The 18,471-nt window shown below is 60.0% G+C and overlaps 1 protein-coding gene and 1 long non-coding RNA gene across 2 annotated transcripts; both read right to left on the bottom strand.

The window, feature by feature from the left end:
* Positions 1–2,188: 2,188 nt before the first annotated feature.
* Positions 2,189–4,014, bottom strand: Jund (JunD proto-oncogene, AP-1 transcription factor subunit). The gene has a single exon (XM_027932499.3). It carries the CDS (start codon positions 3,895–3,897, stop codon positions 2,857–2,859), a length of 1,041 nt encoding a protein of 346 aa, XP_027788300.1. The 5' UTR covers positions 3,898–4,014; the 3' UTR covers positions 2,189–2,856.
* A 3,258-nt stretch (positions 4,015–7,272) lies between these two features.
* Positions 7,273–10,164, bottom strand: LOC139701632 (uncharacterized). The gene is made up of 2 exons (XR_011704185.1): positions 9,679–10,164; positions 7,273–8,429 (listed from the first exon to the last, which is right to left on the bottom strand). It is a non-coding gene; the product is annotated as an uncharacterized lncRNA (long non-coding RNA).
* Positions 10,165–18,471: the final 8,307 nt, after the last annotated feature.

The following is an 18,471-nucleotide window of genomic DNA, read 5'->3' as shown; positions in this document are numbered from 1 at the left end:
GTCTTCTTGGGATTCCCGTAGAGCAAAAGTGGGCACCAACCCTGAGCTGCAGCCCTGGTGGGGGAAGTGAGGCCAATGCCTTGGGTCACCTCCCGGGGCTGGGCCAAGGCCCAGGGTGAGTCACAGCTGGCCAGGCCAAGGCTGACACACACCTTGGCTTCAGAACAGCAGGCAACAGCCAAAGCCACACAGCCTGGCCTCCCTTAGGAGCCATGGGGCGGGGGGGCACCAAAGCAAAGGCCGGGAGGGGTGCCCAGCCTCGCCCCCTCAGACCCTCTCCCAAGTCTTCTCCACACTGTGGCTGTAACTTGGAGCAAAATAAGGGACTTGGCAGCTGGACAGGATTTAGCATCCTTCATCTGTTTCAGCAGTGACAGGAGACCCTACGTGTGCCCAAGAAACACAGCCTTGAGTAGTCAGGACAGTGATGGCGGAACACGGGCCCCTTAGGAGCTAGTAGGGCGGGCGCTGGCCCAGCCAGGGGGTCGGAAGCTGGGAGGCAGAGTGGCTGGGGAAGACCCCAGACAGGCAGCCCGGCAGAGGCCCTGAGGGCAGAGGAAAGGACACTGATAGTTTGGGTGGAAGGTCCCTTGGGAGGGGGGGAACACCGACTCCTGCAGGGATTAGGGTGGTCAAGGATTTTTTTGCCCCCAAAGTTTTCAAGGTGGGGGCCAGGTCTGGGGTTTTGATAAGCACCCCACAACAAAACAAGCCTGCAGGGCTGGGGTGGAAGGCCACCGGGCAGACAGGGACCCCGGCCTGAGCCACCACGGCAAGAGAGAGAAAAGTCCCTCACGCCCGGCAAGGCTGGAGCTTGCTGGCATCCTCTTCAGACCACCACTGGTATGCACCCAGGCCGGGGCTGCAGAGTCCCAGAAGTCCCCAAACCTCCTTGGGCCTCCCCTTCCCTAGAAGTTGGGGCTGCAAGGGTCCTCTTTACTGCCATTGTCCACTGCTCCCCAAGCACCTGGCTTGCCCACCTGGGAGATGCACTTGGAACACACCCATCTCAGCAGAGATGTGAGGGCAGGGACAGGGCTGAGGCCACCCAACTGTGTACCTAAGTCAGCACTTGGTCTCTCAAAGAGTGACACTCTGTCCCTCCAAATCTCCTGTGTCGACAGGCACCCCCACTTCAGCATCAATGAGCACCCTCATCTTGAAACATCTGCCTGACCTTGGCACAAGGCAAGGTCACGTGGTTAAAAACAGCCCTGAACAGTTCCTGAAGCCTTGCAAAATGGGGGAGGGGGGGGACACGGTTGGGACCTGGAGTCAGTAAGGGCCCTACTCTTGATGGCCAAAGGCCCTTCTTTGTACTCGATTCATCTAAAATGGGCAAAATGACCTTCCCCAGCAGGTCTGGCTGGGTACACCTGCACCAACTCCACCTGGCTCCAGTCATAAGCCCAAGGCGCAGGGATTTAAGATCAAAGGCCAAAACTGGCAGGGGAAGTGGGCAGCCTGGGTTCAAGTCTCTGGAGGTGGAGCCCAGGGTCCAAATGACCCTGCACAGTCCTCTACACACTGTGATGTGGCCACTTGTTCAACTTCTCTGAACCTTAAGTTCCCTCAAAATGAGAATAGAATGTTGGGAGGTCATGTTTAGGGGAAATATTTGCCAACTCCTGGCTTTGAAGTCCATGTGACCACACCTCTAGGTCAGTGCCGCTCCGACCACCTTCTTCCTGGTATGGAGCCCTCAGAGCTCCCTGCCCCGCCCCTTCCAACAAGGAATGATCAACATCTACCCTGAGCACCAACCGCAAGCCCAGCACTGCTGTGCAGCTGAACTCTCATAAGCCTCACATTTTCAGGGACCAAGATCTTCAATTGTTCTACCCATTTCACAGACAGGGAAAGAGGCCCACAAGGTTAAACATCTGTTTCCTCCTCCCATCTTGGACCGGAAAGATCCACCACCCAAGCTTTCCTCTCCAGAAGGCAAAGGACCTGACCAAACACCGGTCAGAAAAGCTGGATGTTCACTCCCTAACCCGACATCTGCCTGCCCCACTGCGCCTAGGTGGCGCTAGCTGCGCGCCAGATGTGCAGGCCCCTCCCAGACGCCCACTCCCCGCGCCCTCCCACTAGGGGAGGAGCCAGGAGGTGGGGGGTAGGGGAGCAGGCCAGGCTCCGCCCAGCCCCTCAGGCCCCGGCGGGGGAAGAAGGAGGCGGACAGCGGAGCTGGCGTAACGAGACTTTACTGAAAACAGAAAACCGGGCGAACGAAGGATTACAAACAGGAATGTGGACTCGTAGCAAAACAAAAACAAAAGAACAAAAAGGGCACGGGGGTGTCGGAAGGACAGAAGAGGGTAGCGAGAGCGAGGAAAAGGAGTAGTATTTTTTTTCTTCTTCCCATTTCTTTAAAAAACCAACACAAGGAAACACACACGCACACACAACCGTTTGTTCCCGAGTAGAAACATAAATAGGGCAGAATCGAACACTCTGTTCTTCTCTCTTCCAAAGGCAAAAAAAAAAAAAAGTAAAAGAAAAGGCAGGCTGGAGGCTGCGCCCCACAGAGCCCCCTTCCGCAGCGCTGTGTACGAAGGGGCTGCCGGGGCGCGGGTTTGTGCAACACGGGGCGGCCGCGCGGGGAACAGAGGCAGCTCGAGGGGGGGGGTCATGCGCTCGCCCCCCCAAGGAGCAGGGGGTCCAGCTTGTCGAAGTCCAGGGCGCCCTCTCCGAGTTCTGGGCACCCCCCGGGACAGCGTCCTCTCCAAATCCTGGGCACCCTGGAGTAGGGGGGTCGCCGGGGCCGCACCCTCTCCAAGTCCGGGGCGCCCACGCCCCCCCCCCGCGAGCCCGTCCCTCAAGGAGGGGGGCCGCGCATGCGCCCCGTGCACGGGCTCAGTACGCGGGCACCTGGTGCTGGGGCAGCAGCTGGCAGCCGCTGTTGACGTGGCTGAGGACTTTCTGCTTGAGCTGCGCCACCTGCTCGCGCAGCAGGCTCGCGGTGGACGCCAGCTCCGTGTTCTGGCTCTTGAGCGTCTTCACTTTCTCCTCCAGGCGCGAAATGCGCTCCAGCTTGCGCTTGCGGCACTTGGAGGCTGCGATGCGGTTGCGCAGCCGCTTGCGCTCCGCCTTGATGCGCTCCTGCGTGTCCATGTCGATGGGCGACAGCGGCGGGCTCTCGCCGAAGCTTGGCACGTCGGGCACCGTCTGTGGCTCGTCCTTGAGCGCGGCCAGGCGCGGCGGCCCCAGTGCGCCGGGGGGCGGCGGCGGTGGGAAGGGAACGGGCTCGGCGGCGAAGGCGACCGTCGCAGCGCCCCCGGCACCCCCGGCGCCACCCGCGTAGCTGCTCAGGTTCGCGTAGACGGGTGCCTCCGGCGCGGCCGCGGCCGGGGCCAGCTCGCCGGGGGGTGCGGCGCCCGATGCCGTGCCAGAGGGTCCTCCTGCGGCGGCCGCAGCAGCGGCGGCCGCACCCGCGCCAAGCTGGTTCTGCTTGTGCAAATCCTCCAAGGCCTTGACAAAGCCCTCGGCGAACTCCTGCTCCTCGCTGGCCGCCACCTTGGGGTAGAGGAACTGCGTGCTCGTCGGCGTGGTGGTGACCAGCCCGTTGGACTGGATGATGAGGCGCTCGAGCTCAGGAGAGGCGAGCTTGAGCAGCCCCAGGTCGGGCGACGATAGCAAGCCGTCGGGGGGCGCCGCGCTGGGGGCGCCGTCTGCGCGTAGGGGGGCCGGAGGTGGCGCCGCCGCCGGCTTGAGCGCCGCCGCCACCTGCTCGCTCAGGCTCAGCGTCAGCGCGTCCTTCTTCATCATGCTGCCGGCCGCCGCCGTCGGGGGCGCCCCGGGGAACAAGCGGCCCGGGGACGCGAAGTTGCCGCCGCTGCCACTGGCGCCGCCGCCCAGGCCGCTCAGCGCCTCATCGCCGTAGAAGGGTGTTTCCATCCTCCGCCTCCCCCGCCGCGCCGGCCCGGGGGGGAGTGGCCGCGGCCTCCCGGGGGGCCCGCGCCCCCCCGTCCGCTCGGCCCTGCGCCCGCCCCGGCCGAGGCCGCTGCGCCCGGCCCTCCGCTGGCGGCGGCTCCTGCGCCGCGCCGTTTGGGCGCCCCCTTATAGCCTCGGCCCGGCGCGATGAGCTCACCGCCCCTGCTCACCATTGGGTACGGGTGACGTCGCTCATTTGCATTAAGGGGCGGGGTCAAGGTGTCTGCACCACCCCGGCCGCCGTTGTCCCGGCGACGCGCGGTAAACGGCACAACAGCGCGCTGCCTTGTGGGTTGACGTCATGGGGGCGGGCCGCACGCTCAGGCCCGGTCACCCCGCCCCGGGAGCCCTGTGTACGACCGATGCCCCCAGCGCCGCCTCCCGCCAAGGCACGTCCCGGGTGGCGTGATGGGCCAGGCCAGCAGACACCAGCCCGCCGGGGCCCCCGCCCTCTCCGAGGCCCCGCCCCGCGTCCGCGCGTGGGGCCCCCGCCGGGCGGAGGCGGGGGTGGTACCGGCCTCCTGGGACAGGAGGGGGATGGGATCCCGGGTGGATAAATAAGTCCTTGGCGCCTCCAGCTCACTGCGCCCACGGCCTTTCCTTCCTTCTGGAGAGGTTTAGAGCGGGCTAGGGGCTCACTGCGGGTAGGGGCAGGTCCTTTTCTTCATTCCTTCCACACCGGCTGTTCCCCCCCACCCCCGGAAAGATGGGGAAGGGAAGAGGAGGGTAGCCAGAAGTTTCTGGAAGTGCTTCCGACCTTATTTATTTATTTTTTCCACTTCGTGGAATCAATAGATAAGTCGGACTTCTTGCTTCTACAGGTGGCAAACTGAGGCTCAGCAAGGTGGGAGTGACCTGCCAGCCCAGAGGTAGTTAGGACTCATGGCAGGGCCTGGGCTGTGACCCCGTCCGGAGTGTTTCTCCTTCAGCAGAGTCCTGGAACCTGGGAGTCCACGGGCACCAGGGCTCCTGCTTCCCTCAGCCGCCCACGTTTTTAACCTTGGAGTCTGCAGGGCCTGATGTGGGTCCTTGGGCAGGTTTCCCGACTCCAGAGGCTGAGCTGATGAGGCAGGAATCCCAGCTAGTAATTATTACCTGCTTATTAGTAGATCATGGCTGTTAGGGCTTAATGGGCCACCATTAAGGCTCCCTGGGAAAGGGCTGTAGGGGAGGTGGGAAAGAGGGCCCCCAGATATCCTGGAAACATCTGGATCTGACAAACTTGCCCTTCACACAATCCCTCAGCTCCCCGCCCACCCCTCAGCCCCTCCAGCCCTCCAGCCCTCTCAGCCCTCTCTGTATCTCCCAGTTGCAGTGCCCAGCTCCTTCCCACCTCAGGTCCTTTACAAACTGCTGTGGCCTCTCCCTGGTCACACCCCTCCCACCCCTCCTCCTGCAAATGTGTGTCCTCAGGGAATCCCCCCCCCCTTTATTCCCATTATAGCCTTGGAATCATCCAGAATGACTGAGATGGGCCAGACATCCCCTCCAGGACCTCTCAGATAGGATTGCTGTGCTTCCCTGAACCTCCCCCAGAGGCTGTGACCCCCAGTGGAAGGAGACCCAGCCCCTGCCCCTGGCCTCCAGACATCCCTGTCCTGGGGCCTCAGTCTGAGCTATGGTAGTGGGACTAGATTGAAAGAGATGGGTGGTGTTTCTCTAAGAGTCTGGATTGAGTAGGAGGCCAAGGAGGTGTAGTCCTGACCTTGGCAGGTGGGGGGATGAACTGTGGGCCAAGCCAGCCTGGGCCAAGTGACCTTTCTCAAGGCAAGTAGGCCTTCATAGGCCAAAGTGTTGTCTTGGTGAGCCTCGGTTCCAGCCTTAAGAAAAAGGAGTGAATAAGCTTACTTACCACATGGACTGTTTTATAGGGAGGATTTGAAAAAAAAAGTAAGGATTCAATAACTGTTTTTGCTTCATTATTACTTGGCCAAACTGAACTGCAGTCATTTGGGTCTGTGTTCTCTTAGCTTGGACTGCCTTTACATAGCTTCTTGGCAAACTCCTTCCTACTCATCCTTCAAAACCTGCCTCCACTGCTTCCTCTCAAGAAGCCTTTCCTGGGCTGGGGATGTGGCTCAAGCGGTAGCGCGCTCGTCTGGCATGCGTGCTGCACGGGTTCGATCCTCAGCACCACATACAAACAAAGATGTTGTGTCCGCTAAAAAATAAATATTAAAATTCTCTCTCTCACTCTCTCTTTAAAAAAAAAAAAAATTAAAAAAAAAAAAAGAAGCCTTTCCTAATCATGCCTCCTAGGAGTCCCCTTAGACTCCCTAAGGTTGGCTAAACCTGTCCTCTATCTGCAGCAAAACTTGCTCTCCCAGACAGGGAGAGGGGAGGTCGTGGCCTCAGTATAGAGAGCTGCCCTGGGCAGCCAGCCTGTCTATCCCCCTTCTGTGGGTTCCTCTGCCCAATCCCCTTCCTTGCCCTCTTCTTCCTCCCAGCTAGGGAGCCCTCCAAGATATTCCATTCTCATCCCTCCATTTGTCCCAAACTTGATCCCATAAAGTTGATTGAGGAACAGCTATCTTGTCCAGCTTTAGTCCTCCCAGACTGGGGGTCCCTCAGAGACAGGGATTTCCTGAGACAAGGTGGGAGTGTGCTTAATCCATGCAGTGAACTAGGGATAACTCACTTATTCCACATGCACTGGCTTGGACACACATTGAGACAAACCTCCATACCCTCCCCACACTCAGACTAACAGGAATATAATTGCAGCCTTTGGGAGAATAAATGGTGGCCTCATTGGTAAAGCAGAGGATGTCTTAGAGTGTGTTAGTGTGTGAGGGGCACCCTAGAAGATGATGCTGAAAGAGAAGTTGGAGCAAATAACCAAGTAATGGGGAATCAGTGTCCCAGGCAGTAGGTTCAGCAAGTGCAAAGGCCCCGGGGCAAGGACCAGCATTTCGCCTTGATGGAGAGCTGGGGGGCAGCAAGACTGGATTAAATTGGCAGCCACAGAGCCAAAGTGGAAAAGAGGTGGTGAGGCCTTCACCAAACACCAAGTGGTATTTGTCCCAAAATCAGTGGGGTCCCAGATGAGGCTGGAGGAAGGGACATTAAGCAGGCTCAGCCCTGGACTCCATATTTTCACTTTTATCTTCCCAGCAAGTTGTGAGAGATTTTAATCGGATTTCCCAGAGCAGTGTCTGCGGAGGACTGGCGACCTGACCTGCCTGGGCTCCCCCAGCCAGGGCTGGAGAGGGACCTGGCCTTCCAGACACTGAATCTGATGTGCCCTCCCCCTTCTGTCTGGCCAGCCCAGGTTCTGACCTCTGCGCCGCCCAGTACTAAGACACTGACCTTCTGATTTAGAGTGATCTGCCACTGGGCTGAATTTTCAGTCTTTACTCAACACCCAGAGACCTACCATCAACTTGATAAAACGGAAAGTCCCCGGGAGAGGAAAGAATAGGAGTTAGAGGAGCAGAAGGGGGATGAGGCGAGGGGGCCTCCTGGGGGCGGGGCTTGCTGGGGATGGTCCCCCAGAGCTCAGGACCCTGCAGGGCCGGGACAGGGTAACTCTGCACTGAAAACAAACTGGCTAGTGGGGGCAGGGCTTGGGGGCGGAGAACAGTCCCCCAGGTGGCAGGATCCCGCGGGGTGGCTGGGGGAGGGGCCGCGGCCTGGGGCTGGGGGCGCGTCTGGCCTCGGCGCATTCCTGAGGATCAGGTTACCGCGGAGGGCTGCGGCTCCCCCCTCGCCACCGCCCCACTTCCGCCCTCCCCTGGAGCCGCAACCGCCGTCCTGTCCGTCCCTGTGCAGGTGTTTGACTAGCCCTATGGAGGGGACCCAGCTTCTGCCCTTTGGGTGGCACCGGCTCCTTCAGCCTCGGAAGACCATATTACAATAAGGCAGCGGGGGCAGCAGGCCCTTGGACATTGATTGGACCTGACACATCCCGCTTTGATGACAACAGAGTCCAGTTGTCCCTGAGACTGTGGTGTCCCCAGCCTCCTCAAAGGCTTCAAGGAGTGGCGCAGATCAGTGTTTGTGAAGGGACTGAAGGACTCCAGCCTTAGGTCTCTAGCACCTGGAGGAAAGAGCTCCTAGGAGCAGTGCCTGCGTTCCCCCAGCGTGGTGCACTGAATGTGCACTTGCTGTATGCACCAGTGGGGTTAGGTCCTTTCACAGGTTCAGATGTTGGGGTCCAGCAGGTGTGTGTAGGTGTTGGTCAGAAGATCAGGAATCCACTGTTACTAGATCACCTTGAGGAGTCAGTTGGATTTGGGTTGGGGGCATCATGGTTGGCTCATTGGACAGTCCCTGGTGCGCCTGTGCTGGGCATGCTGGGCCCAGCTCTTCAGCCCCCAGCCCTCCTAGAGCTGAGCGGGGAGTTACAGGAAGTAATCATAGCCAAGGAGCACCCTTTAGGTCCATGTCACTCTCTACCCCCTTTTCTGTTTCTATTTCAATATATTTCAAAAGGGGATCTTCGTGTCACCGCCAGGAATGGAAAATCGTTTTCTCTTGCCATAAATAGAAGGAAACTGAAAAAAAAAACAACAAATGATGAGCCCAGGCATTCTGTCCTCAGGGACACTTGGGCCGAGGCCTGGATGTCTGAGTGGCATTCAAGGAGGGAGGCCAGTCCAGGAAGGTGAGAATGCATAGCCAGAGGGGCCTGTTCAGTGGCCCCAGCACATAGGAGGTCCTCACAGTGTCTGACTAGTTGACACTGGAACTCAGGAGTTGAGGGAGCACTCTGGTGATCTACTACCGTGGGCCTGGCCTGTGTCACTGCGCAGGCTTCTATGGATGGCTCAGAGAGGTGCAGACCCCTTTCCAGCAGAGACTGAAGTGACAGGCTGCTGCCTCTGGGGACCTTGCCGGGCCTCTCTGGGGAGGATTCAGGTTAGTTTAGTAAAATGGAAGATCCCACCTCTGGTCTTGGGGCTGTCCCCACCCACATATCTGTGAGCCACTGAGTCCTTCCTAGGCAGCCTGCGGTTTGTGAGTCTACGTAGTGAATGAAGGAGGGGGTGACAGGAAGGCACCAAGCAGCAGGAGTGAATGAACCAACGGATGAGCAAGTGTATCCCTGCTGCCAAACTGGGAAACGTCTTCCAGACATTGTTCCCTTGGAGGGATGTTTGTCCCCAGCAGAGAAACTGAGGCTCTGAGCAAAGCATGCCTTCAATCTCTGGAGCACAGAGGGATCCAGGTCCCCTCCACCCCCGCCCAGGGAAGACCATCGCAGCAGGACAGGGATGCATCACAGGGGTGGCGTAGGAGCGGGAGAGCAGAAGGGGAAGATAGGATGGAAGGCTCTGGGACCCAGCTGGGGAGGACACTGAGGGAATCAAAACAGACAACAGGTCGCTTAAGAAGGGCCTCAAGGAAGGAGCAGATTTGCCATCCCTCAGCCCAAGCGCGTGGGGCATCTAGTGCCAGTCTTCTACCAAATCATAGGGTCATCATGGAGGGACCCCCGTCCCCGACCCAAGGCAGGTTCCCTGAACTCCCAGGCCGTCCCCACCTCCTCCCTCTCCCCGCCACCGCCGCTCCCCGGGAGGAAGTGGCGAGAATGCGGGGGAGGGCTCCTAGTCTCACTTCCCCTGGGGCAGGGCGGGGCCTGCGGGGTCCTCTCCCCGGCTGCGAGACAGTCCCCGCCACCGCACGGGGTGGGGGCAGGGATCCGCCAGAGCTGGGGCCCGGGCTTTCTGCCCCTCTCTAGGTGACGTCCTTAAGTTCCCTGAACTTTGTTGGTTCTAATCTGAAAAATGGGAAGAAACTGACCTTGAAACAGCAAGTGGCTGAGGGGAGGACCCACCCCGGGCCCGGGAGATCCAGCCAGACGCGGTCACGCCCAGCCTCGGAGGGGTCAGGGCCCGGCGGGAGGGAGCGAAGTCACAGTAAACACGGGCTTGACCTGGGACTGGAGCCGCATTCCAGGCGAAGGGAACAGCCCGGGCTAAGGGCCTGTCTACCAGGTCCGCCCAGGACACTCCGACGTCGGGGCCCAGCCCGGACCCTCTCCGGGCAGGGAGCGGGTGGAGGGAGAAAGGACCCTGGGGGTCTCGTGTGGCAGCGGAAGAGTTAACCACTCTGGGCTGCCGGACCCCGCGGGGAGGGGGGCTGGTGGCGTCAGCGCGACGTCAGGGCTCGGCGAAGACGCGGACGTTTGGGCCTCGGGGCCGCAACCCACGCGGCGCCGGAGACCGACAGCGAGAGTCGGGGGAGTGTGTCCTCCAGCGCTGTCGTGCGCGCCACGCAGAGGGGAGCCCGAGGCACCAGGAGGGGCCCAGCTTGACTGGTACTCAAGCCCGGGCTGCAGGCCACCTGGTCCCCTCCGCCGCCTCATGTTCCCCCAGCTCCGGGGACTGGAGGAACGTGGGGGCGGGTACGTGGGTTTGGGGTTTGCTTTCCAGTGCGCAGACATATCCCTGCAAAACCGCCCAAATAAACGTTTGCCCCCAGCTGCGTCCTGGCCAGTGGCCAGGCTGCGTGAGCCTCAGTTTCCCCAGAACAGCTGGGGGGACAAGTGACGCCAGCCGCCGGCGCTCCGCTGGGCCGCCGAGAGGGGATGGCAGAGAACCGAGTGGCAGAGGCTTAAGTGGGGGAAGCAGCCAGGCGAGACTCGAATCCAGGGTGGGTTCCAGGCTCCCGGCCTCGCCTCCCCCCATCCCCTCCAGCGGCCTCCGCCCCGCCTCGCCCCTCCCCTCCCCCTCCCTCCCTTCCTCCCACCCTCCCTGCCTGGGCGGCTAATTAAATGCAGGGCTGGGGGGAGGGGACTGCGCGCAGTTAACCCCTTCCCGGGTTAACCCCTTTCCCGCCGGCGCCCTGGAGGGGACTCTGAGCAGGGGAGGGGACTGGCTTTGGGCCGCTGGAATTTCCCCTTCCCCCGCAGGGCGCCCTTCTGGCCCTCGGCCAAGACCTGGGAAAAATGGGCAGATGGGTGGAGGCCAAGGCCCCACCGAGCTCTGCAGGGCTGGGCTAGACCTCCTGATGGGAGCCCCAGAGCACAGTGACAGCCGGATAGGACAGCTAGTTAGTGACCCGGGGAGATAAAGAGATAGGAAATGAAGGAGATGGAGGAGAGAGGGGGACTAGGAGGGAGGAAAATTATAGGAGCCAGAGAAAGAGAGGCCCGGAGTGCCGGGAGAAAGCAGGTGAGAGGGGACAAGGGCCGGAGAAGGCAGGGCCAGCGGGGGACAGGACTGGGAGGACTGGGGCTCAGGGGTGACCCAGCCTCTGCTTAGCATGTATGAGGCCCGAATTCAATCCCCAGACCAAGACACAAACAAAATGAGACACATGATCGTTTTTTAACCAGATCCATGTTTTGCGAAGGGACCACAGCCCTTGGCCGAGGACATGACACCACCCCTTAGCAAAAAGAGGTGACCATATAAATATTTCTCTATGGCCAAGGTAAAGGGACTTAGCCAGGGCAGCACGCCAGGGCTGGGGGTACTCGGTGACGGTCACTCCAGATGATCAGTGGGAGGTGGAGGCCCCAGTGTGGCCTGGAGGCATCGGGCAGGTGCCCTGGAGGAGGAGGCCATGGAGGTGACTCCAGCCCTGGGGCTTGGCCGCCTGGCCTGATTTGATCCCTGATTGCTGGTGTCTGATGGGGTCTTGTGGCCCCAATGGAGGGTCAACCCTGCCCAGGGAGCTATCGGTCTCCCCAAGTCCTTGCCCTGTTCCTCCAGCTCTGGGTCATGTTGGAGGGGCCAGACACGGGCACATCACCACCTGGTTGCCCAATCCCGAGAGGGAGGGGAAAAGTTTGGGGAGGGGATTCAGAGAGTCTTTGACGTCAGCAGAGAGGGTACCTGGAAGATACCAGAGGGAAGGGGCTGTGGAGCTGGAAGAGCTTGTGCAAAGGCCCTGGAGTAGGGATTTGGGGAGTGTTGGAGGATTATCAAGGAGGGGTCCTGAGTCAGTCGGGTGAGCGATGAGAGGAGGTGGGGTCACAGGGGTACCCCAATCCTCTACAGCCGGTAGAGAGTAGTTCAAGTCCTTGCCATCCCAGGTGGAGCCCGTGGCGTCTCTCCCTGCCTCGGTTTCCCCATGAGCATCCATGCCCCAGAGGAGACGGGGGGCTCAGGTTTGGGGATAGCTGCGTTACCACCCCCCACCTCTCCATACCTACTGTAGCTCCTTACTGAGGCCCCTCTCCCCTTCGCCCCCCAACTGTAGCCACTTCTTCATATCTAGTAAGCAGATCTTGTCCTCATCTGGGGACCCCACCCTGTCCAATCCCAGGAGATGGAGGGGCTGCGAAGGGGGTGGGAGGGCAGCATGTGGTCCCCAGGCTGCCGGGAACCCGGGCCCAGAGCTCTAGGCCCGGAGCTCGCTCCCCCTGCCCCTGCCAGGAGGCGGCTGTGGTGGTGGCTGCAGTGAGGGGGTGTGCCCAGGAGCACCCTGCAGGCCGAGTTGCCATGGTGACACTGACTCAGCGGCAGAGGCAGTAGCAGCATCTGGTACCCGCCGGCCGCCCCTGCCTGGCCTGTGCGCAGCACCTGCTCTGCCCACCCCGCAGCCTCCACCCAGATCTTATGAGGCTACAGTGGAGAGCTGGGCCCCCGAGGCTGGCTTTGCTGTCCCTCCACCCACCACCGCACAGGCCACTGCCCAGGCTCCTGCTGGACGGTGGGAAATGCAGCTTCTCAGGGCCATGACCTCGGCACCGAGTCTTCCTCCACCGTCCATTCATCTACCCACCTGCTCATCCATCCACCCACCCAGCCCATCCGCCCGTCCATTTCTCCATCCACATCCACTCATCTGTCCATCCCTCTGTTTACCCATTCATCCAACATCTATAGAGTGCCTACTGTATGCCCACACTGTTCTGGGTGCAGGGTGGTTGCCTGTGCTAGTGAAGCCAGAGTACCGCAGAGGGGTCTGGGGTGGGCTGCAAGACACAGCTGAAGCCTTCTTGGCCATTGGGGCCCAAATCTCAAGTTGCTAAGTCCCCATCTCTTCCTTGGGCTCCCAGTCTCTCTCCGTCTCTCTCCCTGAGTCTCAGTCTCCCTGTTTCCCCACCTCAGAGTACATCTTAGACTCTTTCCCACAGCCTGCAGGCCCCATCTGTCCCTCTCCTCCCCTCTCCCCCCAACTTGACCTACTTCCAGCCACATCAGCTTCTGCCTACCTCAGGGCCTTTGCACGTCCCACTATCTGGAAGATCTTTTGGTTCTTCACCTGGCATTTATGGTATTTCATTCTTGCTTTCCCTATTTTCTGTCTCTACTCCATCCTTTAGAGTATAAAAGCCTAGGAGATGGCCTGTTTCCTTTTTGGCTTGTACCTTTATTTCCCCAAAGAAAAACTGTGCAAATGAGCATTTCATAGTGTATGACTTTAAAGCTGGGGGTGAGGATTAAGCACTTGAACTGCACCTAACCCTCAACATACACTCCCATCCAAACAGCCTGAACGTCCCTCAGCAAAAGAAGGGTAAATACACGTGATCTGGGCTGGGAGGCAGCACAGTGGCACAGCGCTTGCCTTGTGGGTGCGAGGCCCTGGGTTCCATCCCCAGCACCGCAAAAACGAAAGGCAAAACTGTGGCCTGTCCTTGTAACAGAATATAATTCGGCCACAAGGAGGAATGGGGCCGGGCACCCGTGGCGCACGGCTGTCTCAAAACTAAAAACTAAGACAGGGCTGGGGATGTGGCTCCATGGCAAAATGCCCCTGGGTTCAAAGAAGAGGAATGGAGCCCTGGCCCATGCTATAGTGTGGCTGGAACCCAAAAGTGTCGAAAAATTGGAGGCTTGGGGTGTGGCTCCGTGGTAGAGTGCTTGCTTAGTTCCCTCCCCAGCACCAAAAAAAAAAAAAAAAAAAAGTTAATTTCATGTTGAGACTCTTAACCTCAGTTTTTACAAACAGGAACATTACATTTGAGATTAAAACTAAGGAAATCTTGCCACGGTGGCACACACCTGTAAACCCAGCAACCGGAGAGGCTAAGGCAAGAGGATAGCAAGTTCAAGGCCAGCATCAGCAACTAGCCAGACCCTGTCCTCAGGTAAAAATAACATGACAATGGCTGGGGATGGAGCTGGGGGAAGAGCGCCCTTGGGCTCAGTCCCCAGTACTGGGAGAAGGGAGGTGCATTCCTGCACCTGGGATCCAGCGGCTCCGGAGGCTGAGGCAGGAGGATGGCGAACTCAAGGCCAGCCTCAGCAACTCAGTGAGACCCTCTCTCTAAATAATATAAAAAAGGGCTGGGGGTGTGGCTCAGTGGCTGAGTGCCCCTGGGTTCCATCCCTGGTACCAAAGGGGGAAAAAAAAGCGTGAAATGTGTGGGTTCAGGGACCTGGCTCTGTCACCTGCCCAGGGAGGAGTGAGAAGGGAGGCTATCTTGGGGCACCTGCCACCGGCTTCCTCTGTCACCGCCACTTGCTGCCTTTCCACCACAGCTTGGGGCACCTGCTCCTGGGTCTGCACCTGCCGTGCTCTCCAGCCGGTGGCCTCAGAGGACTGAGACCCTGGGTCCCCGCTGATGGGCTGAAAGGCAGAAGGACCCTAGCCCTGGCCCCCGCTTCCCCTCCTTCTGGTCTCCAGGAAGCTGAAGTGCTTGTGGTTGGCCACTCTTTGAGGCCACAGGGGCTACTGAGTGTGACCAGGAGGTTGATGATGGTGAGGACATTGGAAGTCATGGAGGGGACTGTCCACACACCCTGGGGAAGGAAAGGACCCCGATCTACATGGGGTCTCATGGTCAGTGGGTGGGCAAAGGGGTGGAGATCAGTCCAGCTGGGGACCTGCTTCAGGTCATCTTGTGAATACAAACAGAACATTTTTCTTTTTTTTTTTTTTTTTTTGTACTGGGGATCAAACCCAGGTCACTTACCCACTGACCGAATCCCCAGCCTTCTTATTATTTTTTTTGAGACAGGGTCTCACCAAGTTGCTTAGGGCTTTAATAAGTGGCTGAGGCTGGCTTTGAACCCTCGATCCTCCTGCTCAGCCTCCTGAGCCCTGGGATCACAGGTGGGCACCACTGCGCCTGGTACTGTTTTTCAGTGCTTAAGGAAGAACTCTTGAGCAGTACAGGTCTCCCTGGACAAGGTCACTGAGGCCAGGCCTTCTCTCCCCAAAAAGACTTCTGGGGTTTCAGAAAGGCTCGGTTGACAGGGCCCTGGAAAGTGTCTGAGTAGCTCCACAGCAACATGGAGAGGAGACAGGGAGGCCAGGGCTCCTTCTGTTTGCTGGGGACATTCCACGGGCCGAGGGGCGTGGCGTGAAAGGTCCTGGCCCATGTGGTTCAGAAGAGAGAATAGGGAGGGGAAGACACTCAGGGACACGGAGATTATTTTTAGGCATTGAACGCAGCCCTGAAATATTTCCACGGCCACTCCCGAGAGCAAGCTAGGGTGACTATTTCGGTGCCTGGTTCCAGTGGAGGCGGGGCAGGGGTGAGTCACTGTGTGGCCAGAGGCTGGGCCAGGCCCCGAGGGTGTTCTCAAGGCAGAATCCTGGGCCTGCAAGGAGAATGCTCACTGATCCAGGGTCAGGCTTCAGGTCACAAAGGACAGTGACCTGGCTATTGCTTCCATCCAGGGCTGGGCCAGCAGGGAAACCACCTTGGACAAGAAGAGCCTCTCACCAACCCCACAGCATTAGAACCAAGAATGTGTGGACACACTGCAGGTGTTCTCAAGTTGCCAGAGTGTTTCCTGCATTTATTGAACACTTGCTGTATACCAGGCTGGTCCTATGGTGGTTACCAGCATCTGTCCTGTGGGGGAAGCTGTGTGTCCCCTGCTGACCAGGGAGGAAACCATGGCACGTGGGTCACACCTGCCAGGCACCCTGAGCCTCTCTGATGCTGTAACCAGGAGAGTGATTTCTTTAATTTAGTTTTTGTGGCACTGGATGGAGCCCAGGGCCTCCTACGTGCTGGGCAAGCACTCCACTCCCGAGCTCCACCCCCAGCCCAGGGGAATGCATTTTAGGCAGGAGCAGATCTCTGACCTCACCTGCCCGTCCCAGCCACTTCTGGACTCCTCATTTTGGGCCTGACACACCTAAGTCAGGAGAGGTCACTGGGTGCTCTGAATTCAAGAGGCAACAGAGGGAGGAGCTCTGGGGCGGCTGCAGAGGGAGCGGAGTGGGCTGTGTGACGCAGGGCAGGTTGCTCACCCTGTCTGTGCCTGGGCTGAATGGCGATGCCTCCCCAGGGTGGGTTCCAGAGCTGCTCAGCCCATACTTGGGGAGAGGTAAACACTGGCTGCTGTGGGCACCCGCTCCTGTCCCTGGAGCCTGTTTCTCTCTGTGAGGACCCTCGGAGGTGCCAGTTGAAGCGGCTTTGTAAACCCACAGGGACCAGCAGGGGCGAGGCGGGGGCTGAGTGGCTCCGCTCCTCATCCTCAGTCCCTGCTCGTGCCCACGCCGGGTGGACGTTTCAGACCACATCTTGCTCCACGCCCACCGGAGGGGCCACAGCAGCCCAGGGCTTCCCATGCTTGGGGCTTGGTATGACTGTGAGGCCCCCTCAGGGGCCTCTCCTCCAATCTGGGGAAGGAGGTCCCTCCCCAGCGTGCTGGACCCCATGGGCCTCTGTCCTGCACCCTGGGTTGAGCCCCTGGTCTTGCCTGCTCTGGTCTCCTGATTTCTTGCCTCCAGCTGTTCTAGAAGGTTCCTATGTCACTCAGGGCCTGCCTCTTCCCCATTTCCTTTCCCTCTTGCTTTGCTCCCATCTTTGGGGAACAGGGCCTTGTCTGGGAAGTCCTTCTCCCAGATGGTTAGCTCCCTGGCCTCCCTCAAGCCTTCCCTAACCTCAGAAACCACCCTGGCCTTCCCTGGTCACCTGTGCAGCCGCCACCCTCCTCCCAGGCCTCAGTTTCCTCTTTCCCCAGCAGTTGGCGTGCCCGCGGCTGGCCCACGGTGGAAGGGGAGGGCTTCAGGGCGGGGGCTCTGCCATGCTGCCACTGCGTGGAGACAGGGCAGATGCCCCAGGTCCCCCTGGCGCCTGCCGTGGTCATCAGGCCGAGTTGGTGCTGGGTTTACCCTCCACCAGCCTCTGACCTCAGGGAGGGATGGCAGGGCACATTCACTGCCATGCCAGGATGCGCTGGGCCCAGGTCCAGCCACAGGGGCAGGGGCAGGGGAGGCGATGCGGGGGCAGGGGCTCTGGGCAGCATGGAAGCCCAGCAGAGCCCTGATGTCTGCTGTGGCCAGGTAAGGGAGTGGCAGGGGACACTTCCTACTGCTGCCCTGGGAGCCAGTCTCTGCACGTGTCCCTGAAACAGGCTGTGCCTCCTAGTGTGCAGGGGGTGGGGGTGGCCCTGCCCAGCTCAGCCTCTGGCTGAGTCACGCTGTGCTGCAGCGAGGGCGTATGCGTGGGCCTCTATGCCAGAAAGCCAGCGCCAGGGAGAAGGTCCTGGGGGCGGGTGAGAACCCCGCACAGGAGGGGCCCCTCTCTGGCCAGGTGACAGGGTGCAGACCCGGGTCCCGTGGACCAGCAGGAAGACGCGGAAGGTCTAGGTCAGGAGCTGGGCTGGTGCTTTTGGTTTCTCTTCTGTGCAGAGGCCGAGGCTCATCCTCTAAAACCAACCAGGAAGAGACAGAAACCTGAGCTGTGCTGACACCAGGCCCGGGAGGGGGCAGCCCTGGGCAGGCCAGGGCACTGTGCTCGCGTCACAGGGGAGAGGGGAACTGGGCTGGGAGCCTGCAGCTGCCTGGCTGGAAAGGTCAGAGCGGCTCCCGTGTCTGGCTACGCAGGCGAGAAGCCGCGATTACGCAGATTACGCAGCCTGGCACCGGGGATTAGCCCCTGAAAGACCCACTAACTGATCCCCAGAGGCCCGTAAAAGGAGCCAGAGGCTCCGAGCGAGCGCTCTGGTTCAGCCTGGTGAGGGAGGCGACCCTGGGCAGAGCCCAGTGGGGAGGGGAAAGGCCTCCAGGGCTTCCTGTGAGCTTGACCCTGAGCTCCTGGACTCCATCAGGGCCTCACCCAAGAGCTGACCCCAGCAGGGAGGGACCTGACCCCAGGGGCCTCTATGGACTGGGAGTGGGGAGCCTCTGCCCTGCCCTAGGCCCCTGGGCCCTCAGCACAGGGGGGGACCATGCCAAGGGCTGCCTGTCTAGCAAGCAGGGGCCCCTGGGCTTGTCCGCTCTAGTCTAAGCCAGGGCCACGACAACCGTCCATGTCCCTGTGGAGGAAGGCGGCTTTGTGAGGCTTGGGGCTGGCCTCCCCCAGACCTGCTGGCCCCATGACTCTACCTCCAACCCTCACAAAGTGCTGCTCTGTCACCACAAAAGGATTCCCACAGCACCAGGTCCCAAGAGGGCCACAGCCAGTGTCCTGGGCACCAGGCTAGAAGAATCCTAAAGGCAGAGACCTGTGAGACACAGGACCCAAAAGGTCCCAGAAGGACTGGACCCAGGGCAGCACCCCTTTGGCTTCAAGGCCCCTCAGAGCAGCTTCAACACGGAGCTGGGCAGAAAGCACCTGCAGGGACAGCTGACCGTGTCTGGGTGTCTGGCCCTGCGGCTCCTGCCTCTGCTTACAGAAGGAAAACTCGGGCAGACGACGCTACTGGAAGCATTTTTCCAAAGTGCTGACTCCAT

Source organism: Marmota flaviventris, chromosome 1 (assembly GCF_047511675.1).
Source record: "Marmota flaviventris isolate mMarFla1 chromosome 1, mMarFla1.hap1, whole genome shotgun sequence".
In the NCBI taxonomy this organism is placed as follows: domain Eukaryota; kingdom Metazoa; phylum Chordata; class Mammalia; order Rodentia; family Sciuridae; genus Marmota; species Marmota flaviventris.
Note: the sequence above shows the minus strand (reverse complement) of the source record. Positions and strands in the feature narration are given on the sequence as shown.